The 8,441-nt window shown below is 35.2% G+C and overlaps 1 protein-coding gene across 2 annotated transcripts; it reads left to right on the top strand.

The window, feature by feature from the left end:
- Positions 1 to 761: 761 nt before the first annotated feature.
- On the top strand, positions 762 to 2,858 carry LOC120207717 (F-box protein SKIP17-like). Of its 2 annotated transcripts, none has more exons than XM_039207140.1 (6): positions 762 to 1,048; positions 1,146 to 1,321; positions 1,631 to 1,825; positions 1,920 to 2,030; positions 2,479 to 2,567; positions 2,635 to 2,858. In XM_039207140.1, the coding sequence occupies exons 1-6, from the start codon at positions 809 to 811 to the stop codon at positions 2,787 to 2,789; spliced, it is 966 nt and encodes a 321-aa protein (XP_039063071.1). In that variant the 5' UTR covers positions 762 to 808; the 3' UTR covers positions 2,790 to 2,858. The 2 variants fall into 2 exon arrangements, with proteins under 2 accessions (XP_039063071.1, XP_039063072.1); XM_039207141.1 differs by having other exon boundaries at positions 2,482 to 2,567; positions 2,635 to 2,855.
- The last annotated feature ends 5,583 nt before the right edge of the window (positions 2,859 to 8,441 follow it).

Here is an 8,441-nt window from a genome sequence, read left to right as displayed (position 1 = left end):
TCACATATAAAACATTCTTAATTTGTATGGAAGAGGTATTACCTATTGTACCAATACCTTCAATGTGACCTTTTGAATTGTCTCCAAAAGTCACTTCTCCTCCATTTTTGGCGTTAAGCTCAATGAACCGGCTTTTGTCTCCGGACATGTGTCTTGAGCATCCACTATCAAGGTACCATGAATTTGAATTTGTTTCCCGTGCCTTGTAGCAATGCTCATTTCCCTACAAACATAGATTAATTTTTGATTTTTGGTACCCAAATTCGTTTGGGTCCATATTCATTAGTTTCCAAAATCCTAGTCCCCTTAGGTATCCATTTGTATAGGATATTTTTATCTTTAGTAGTAATGAGTTCTTTAGGAACCCACATACTTCTAACGATTTTTCCATTAGACACTACAACAAAATTGTTATACAGTGGCATTTTAGCGGCGTTTTAGGAGTAAACGCCACTAATTTTAAACATATAGCGGTGTTTACATAGCAAACGCCATAAAATGCTAACTTTAGCAGCGTTTTTATAAAAACGCCGCAATAGGTTCATCGATAGTGGCGTTTTTTCAACAAACGCCGCAAAAGAGTAGTACTTTAGTGGCGTTTTTATACAAACGCCGCTAAAGACTCGTAATTTAGTGGCATTTTTATACAAACGCCGCTATAGAATTGTAATTTAGTGGCGTTTTTATACAAATGTTGTTATACACATGTACTATAGTGGCGTTTTTATATAAACGTTATACACATGTACTATAGTGGCGTTGCCAATTCTCCTTTGAAAACCCTAACCTCCCTTCTCGCTTCACTTAGATGGACCATCTCCTCCTCTCTTTCCTCTCTCTCGCCGATTCCTCCCCTCCTGTTTCCCTCGACCTTTCCTTCGACCGCCTCTTCGATTCCACTCCTTCCGACGCTGATCAGGCTCTTCTCATCGATCGCGCTCACAGTATTGGTTCCCTCCTCCTCCGTGCCGCTAATCGCTCCGCTCGTAAACGTGCTTCTCTTCATAACTCCATCGCCTGGGCCCTCCCTCCTGATCTGACCATCAAGGTAAATACCTCCATTCTTCCACATTTTCATCAAGGCCTTTGATTTTGTTTTTAAATCTTGTTTTGATGATAACGTGTTTTTTTAAATTTTATTGCAGGTGTTTTCTATGTTAGATTCGCAGAGTCTTTGCTACGCCGCGACAACGTGTTGTATGTTTAACAAGTGTATTATGGATCCATTGTGCTACGAGAATATTGACCTTACCACTGTCGTTCCCAAGGTTAATAATGCCGTTGTCTCCACCATGATCCAACGAGCTGGGAAATCGTTCCGGTAAGATTTCCTTTCATTTTTCGCTATTACAATTTGCCTTTCTTTTTAACTAATAAATACATTATCTTAAGCCGATACTTAAGTTTCCTTTTGCATTTTAAAAGTCTTATTACCGCTTATCGATCTCTTATGTCTTGGAAAACTTCATTAATTAGCAACTCAGAAGGTGTTTTTGCCGTTTCCTTTATGTTTTATCTATTAGAGAAAAGGATTAGTATGGGTTAGTATCAGCTAGTTCATTTATTTGCATGTGGTTGTTTATGTTGTTATGTTTTCTTGTTAATTACGATGTTTTGAATGGTTGTTTAGATCGCTTAAGCTTGAAATAGTACCAGGCCCAACTTCCTCTCCGGGTTCCTGTCAACCATTGGTTTATACCATCCAGAATTCTGTAGATGTATCTAGCTTTTCATGGAATGAAAAAAAGACCAGGCAAGGGAAGGAATCATCTATTCTTACAAGGACCTGCTTATACCCATTAAGTGGGGACAATGGCACCGCTGGGTATGGTTGAATACATTGACTCCTTGTTTAGAATGTGGTTTATGTGATAAGTTATTCTTTTTGTTCTTATCATTTGCTATTTTCATATTGTAAAGGCTCTTTTGTGGAGGTTGCATCTTTACAATATTGAAAGAATGGACAATACATCACTTTGTGTGGCATTAGCTGCCTGCCCTTCTTTACTTGATTTGGAAATTGTCGGCCTGTAAGTTTCGCTATCTAAGTTGGTTTTTACATTTATTGACCCCACCAATTTGCCCTTTCCTTTATTTTCTGTTGGTTTGAGCATGCGTTAAGCTGTTGCAGTTGGATGATATAACAAGCGGTAGAAGCTTATAACTTAAAAGTTGTTTCTAAATATGAAAAAATTTGGAATGATTGATCAAAGAACAACGCTCACAAAAGATCCATTTTCTACGTGCACTAACGTAAATTAGCATACTAATATTAATAAATATCCGAATGAATGAATACTGAATAAAACATTCTATATTAATTAAAAAAGCAATTATTGTCTGATCATCGAGTTTTGTTAGTTTTAACACAATTTGGTTTGCAGTTGTTTGTGGTACTCAGACAATGTGGTTTTAGCAGAGTAGCTAATTCTATTTTTTGTTTAACCTTAAAATTGTTCAATCAACCTTCGATTGATGCAGTCATGTCGAGTTGAGGCAAACTTTGATGTCAGTGAGCTCCAATTGTCACTTGATAGAGCGTTTATTCTTTGAGTCTTCCAAAACAGGTACATATTCTCTTCTTGAGTGTCTCTTTTAACTGCTCTTTACATATCTGCTCATATGATAATGCAGGGAGGGATGATAGCTTGAAGTCGCAAACTTGTGTGGATGTCGTGAACAATTGTCCTAATCTTTCTTCTTTATCGCTGAGAGGTTTTAAACTGCATGATTATAAAGTCTGTATTCTTGTTAAGGTATGCACTTGTTTGGTGTTAAGTTCTGGTTGACATATAATCTCAATGGTCTGAAAGTATTAGGAAGGATGGGGTTGCATAAATATCTTAAGTTCTGTTTTAGGCGGTGTTGTATGCCTGGAAGAGTTGAGATACTATTAGATTATGTTGCAATGAGCAGCTGTCTTAAATATTTGTTATAAATTTGATCTGAATGAAAATTGAGAAGTTTAGTCCTTCATTTTACTTGCAATTAGCAGTGGTCTATAAATATCTGTTATCAATTTGACCTGAATGTAAATTGAGAAGTTTAGTCCTTCATATTACTTGCAAGGATTCCGTAAACTTAAATATGCCAATTTTTCGACATCTTACTCGATCACTGGAATATTTTTGAGGTATGTGCTGCTCTTTTCAACCATAACTAGGAGAATCCCTTTAAATGTTTTTTTTCAACTTATATTTCGTGCAGAATGAGATTTTTCCCTGCTTGTAACCAGGAATTTGGGAAGTGGAAGTGGTGGGAATCTACTAGAGGTTTTAATTTTAAGGGACTGCATGCATCTCAAAGAGGTGAGGTCTGAATCCAACCCCCAATCTATTCCCCTCTAGCAAAACTTCCCCTCTGTATCTGTCTCTCTTTCTCCAGTCTGACTTCTGGTGCAGGTGAAAGTTTCTAGGTTCTTGACCGCAATTATTGCAGGAGATTTTAAATTCCTTCAATATCTTGTGAGTGAAATTGACAAGTGATTATCATTTTCATAATCCATGTGCATGCTAAATCTGCTTTTGACCCCGATTACTTCCATCACCTAGGACATTTCTAATAGGGAAGGTTTAGCTTCAGAAGGTGATTGGTATCAGAGATCTTACAATCCAAGATCGAAGGCGATATAAGAGGGTAAGCTAATCACGATGCTTTGAATCACGATATATTACCCTAGGATTTCTTTGAATCACGATGCTGTCATTCTCGTAGAATTATTGAATAGTTTGATTTGGGGTTAGTCACCTTTGTGCGATGTTCCGTTTAAATTTAGATATGCAGGAGAAAACAACACAACATATTTTCTAGGTGAAATAATAGCACTTTGCTTCTGAATTATTGTTTGAGCTCTGGTTTATCTTTTATGTAAACAATGGAATAGTAGCATACTTTTGTTGTTAAATTGTCGCTGATCGTCAACTTTATTATACTAATAAGAGATGATGTAGATTCTTATTGGAAACCCTAGGAATAATCTTTTTAAATTCATGTTTGCTAAAGAAATTCTGACATCTGCATTGGGGTAAACCAACCATGTTAATGAAGCCTATGTATTAACATCCTCGTCAAAATTGTCTTAGTCTACCATATATTCATCTTCATTACATTCATTTGAGATATTCAAATTCAATCTAGATTTTTTTCACTTATTGGCTGTTTGATTGGTTAATCTGCATACATTTTATTAAAATTGATTTGATATGTATCACTGCTCACCATTGCATACAATGAAAATCGTAGTGCTGATGCATGTGTTCCTGTTTTTCGTCTTATCATTGTGATGTAGTTTCTTCTGTGATGATAAGAATGTGATTATTTGGACTGCAGGTCATGTGCCGCCAAAATTCATGCTTGCATTTGTCTGCAGAGGAAACAAATACAGTTGTAGATAATCTATTAATATATTTGTCTAAAACCCATCTTCTTCACTTTTTGAGTTCTTTTTATCGTCTAAAATTCTTATAGTACAAAGTTATAACTGAAATATATGTTCCTTGATTCATTTGTTTATTTTACTGATCATGAATAGGATCAAAATGCACATGAAGCAATCTTGAAATGATTGAACCTACTAGGGTTTTCCCTATGAACTTTGAGGGACTTAGACATGCATGCTTTCTTGATCCAAAATTATAAGATTTCATTGCTTATCCCTCTTTTGTATTTCCTTAACTTTTCTAAGAATACAAACTTGCTCAGATTCTTGGGGTGAGAATTCTAACTTCTAAAAGTAAGATGGCAACCAATACATTATTAAATTTTTTCTTTATGATGACATTTTTTACATTCTTATGTAGAATATATTTTAGTTTTCATGGTTCCTGACTTCCTATTTTTGTTGTTTGTTGCAACATCTTTTTTCAGTTCTCAATCACTCACATGTATGTTATGAATGCAAGTTCTGCTGGTTGTTTCCTTCTCTTCTTAGTCTCATCTAAATTATTGTAATTGCAGTAATCTTGAAGAACAAACTTCAACAAAAAACGGCTTCTTCAATAGACTGGCACAGCGTTTCCCATTTGTTTTTAATCTATTGAGGAGAGATCATTCACTGTCAAATGATACTTTCAAATAAGATGTCAAGACGATGAATATGACAAATTCCAATGAAGTGTGAAACAAAGTAGCTTTAGAAGGCATATCTGGAGGTTATGATGATGATACTAGTGAAATTGAGGATGTATTGAACAACAAATCCATGTATATCTACACTTTGAGGTTCAGTTATAACTCATTTGTACTTTAATATCTTTTAAGGTTCTCTCTCCATAAAAAACTTTAATTTATTTTGTTGTTAAATATTTTTCTTTATGTTTTTTGTCTTAATTAAAATGTATGGTTGTTGTTAATTAGATAAAGCTAGATATAAATTTAGGTGATGTATAGTATAAATGAAATATGCAAAATCAATTAATATTAGCTAAAGAAAGATAATTAGCGGCGTTTGTATCCAAAAAAGCCGCTATAGGTCTGACTTTTTGCGGCGTTTGTGTTCAAAAACGCCATTATAGGTCTAACCTTTTGCGGCGTTTGTATCCAAAAACGCCGCTATAGATCTGACTTTTTGCGGCATTTTTTTCTAGAAACGCCGCTATATATCATAACTTTTTGCGGCGTTTATTCCAAAAACGCCGCTATAGATATCGACCTTTTGCGGCGTTTGTTCAAAAAATGCCGTAATAGATATTGACCTATTGCGGCGTTTTTTGTTCTCAAACGCCGCTAACTTTAGCGGCGCTGGTATTGCCGGCGCTTCTTGCGGTGTTTTTCCTATCGCCGTAAATACTTTTAGCGGCGCTTAAAAATGCCGCTATAAGACTAAAAAAACGCTGCTAAAACTATGTTTTGCTGTAGTGAGAGGTTCTTTGGGGACCTCTATGATTGTAGTTTCTAAAACTTTTTCTAACAAAGTTGGATTTTGAATTTCCACCTTTTTCAAAATGATTTGTTCCAACTTTATCAAAAGAAGTTTTAAGATCATCAATTTTCTTTTGATGATCATCATTGATCTTTGAAAGTAAATTTTGCAAATCTAAATTTTTCTTTTCAAACTCTTCTAGTTTGATTTGCAAATCTTTGATTTTACTTTCAAGATCGTTGTTGGTTTTGGATATGAGTTTGTTTTCATTTTTCAATTTTGAAACATCGTTTTTATATTTTAAAAATAATTTCTCATAATCCGAAGCCAACCCATTATATTCCTCTAATAACTCATCATAGGATAAATCATCAAAATCGGATAAGTTAGAGGTTACCTTAGAATCTTCCCCAAATGCCATCAAGCACAAGTTAGCTACTTCTTGTTCCTCTTCATCGAAACTTTCTCATTGCTCCATGTAGCCACATGAGCCTTGTGCTTATTCTTTGATTGACCCTTTTTCTTCAATTGTGGGCAATCATATTTAACATGCCCTGGCTTTTTGCATTTGTAGCAAATGATTGGGTCATTCTCTTTCGGTTCATTTTTGAGGCCTTCATTTCGTTTGAATTTTATTCCTCGATAAGGTCTCATCATTTTTCTGAACCGTTTGGCAAACAATGCCATTTCCTCGTCATCGTCATCGTTATTCGAATCACTCTCATCTTTTGTGGATTTGAGAGCAACTCTAATGTTTTTCTTCTTCTCCTTCTCCTTTGGCGTCTCGTCAATTTTATCGAGGTCCACCTCATCTTCGAGCATCATTTCATGAGTGAGGAGTGACCCAATTAGCTCTTCAAGAGTTAAGGACGTTAAGTCCTTAGACTCGATGATTGCCGTCTTCTTTGATTGCCACGATTTTGGGAGGGAGTAGACTAACTTCCTCACAAGCTTTTCATTTGAAATGATCTCTCCATATGATTTGAGACCATTGACAATCGTTGAAAATCTATTCGTCATAGCTTTGATATCTTCATTTGGTTTCATCTTGAAATTTTCATAGCTATGCATTAGAATACTAATTTTAGATTTCTTTACCTCATCGGTACCTTCATGAGTGACTTGAAATTTGTCCCATATTTCTTTGGCGGTTGTACACGATGAAACTCTTCCGTATTCATCTAGTCCAAGAGCATAAAAAATGATATGGATGGCTTTGGAGTTGAGCTGGAACATTCTTGTCTCTCCTTCACTCCACAACCTTGGATGAGTGAGAGGTTTGATGTATCATTCTTCTACAACATTCCATGCTCCCATGTCACTTGCTTGAATGAAGTACATCATTCTATTCTTCCAATAGGCATAGTTAGCTCCATTGAAGAAAGGAGGCTTGTTGACGGGCATCGAGTCGAGACCGGAGTCGAATTTTGAAGCGGAGGCCATTGATGACTTTGATTATCGATATAACTCTTCTCGAATCAACTCAAGAGGCGATTAAACCTTCAAATGAGTTAGGCTCTGATACCAATTGTTGATTTAATCGATTGACGGATTTGGCCAAGAGTGGGGTGAATTGGCAATTAAAAATTTGGTGGAATCTTTTGCAGAAAATTGAAAGTAATTGCACAGCGATTTAGAGTGGTTCGACTTTCTCAATCAAAGTCTACGTCCACTACCTTAGCTATCCACACTAAGGATTTTCCAACAAATTCACTAATTTGTTCTTTCTTTTGAGGCCAAAGAGATAACCTTACAACACCCTCAAGAATATACCCCAATTCTTGAGAACACTCTTTCCCAAAGAGAAGATTACAAATTTGCAAACTCACAAGGTAAGATGTTTGCACAATTCTAGAACAAGAAAAGAACACTCAAAGATAATTACAAATGAGCACAAATGGTGTTCTTGAAAGCAAAATGAATATTGAAAGGAAAATTGGCTTGATTTGCACAAACTTGGTGTTTGATGCTTTCTCTCTTGTTTCTCTATAATTTCTTGTTGATCAAGGGCTTCAGAACTTGTTTAAATACACCTTGAATCACTTATAAACGTTGGGGATGATTAGTAAAGATCATATAGCCTTTTTAGTGTGAAAACAATTAATAAAACAGCTTGGAGCGTGGGGGGAATCGGTTCCCCCTCATAGGGAATCGGTTCCCTAAGTGTAAAATTCAAATATTTCGACCGTCTTTGAAAGATTATTTTGAAATTGTTTTAAGATTAAAACTTAATTTTATACTTAAGTAAGGATTAAAAATGATTTTTGAAATATTTGGAGTAATGTTTTGATATTCGAATAATTTTATCGAATATACTTAGAAAATCATTTTGGAAAATCTTAAAATTCATTTAACTTAATTTGTTATATCGAAATATCAAAATGTTTTCAACATTATGGTATCTCACTGAGAATCGAACCAGATATCAATTCACCTTAATAGACCATCGCTAAATTTGTTCACAGGAAGTCAAATTACGATAAACCGATTTGATTCTCAAACTGTAAATCAAAACTCTTCAAATTAACGTCAACTTTTTAAAGTAAAAGCGTTGAGATTATTAAAGGAATGACAAATTGTT

This window comes from Hibiscus syriacus, unplaced genomic scaffold (genome assembly GCF_006381635.1).
Source record: "Hibiscus syriacus cultivar Baekdansim isolate YM2019G1 unplaced genomic scaffold, ASM638163v2 tig00015152_pilon, whole genome shotgun sequence".
In the NCBI taxonomy this organism is placed as follows: Eukaryota; Viridiplantae; Streptophyta; class Magnoliopsida; order Malvales; family Malvaceae; genus Hibiscus; species Hibiscus syriacus.
This window is presented reverse-complemented; position numbering and strand designations above follow the sequence as displayed.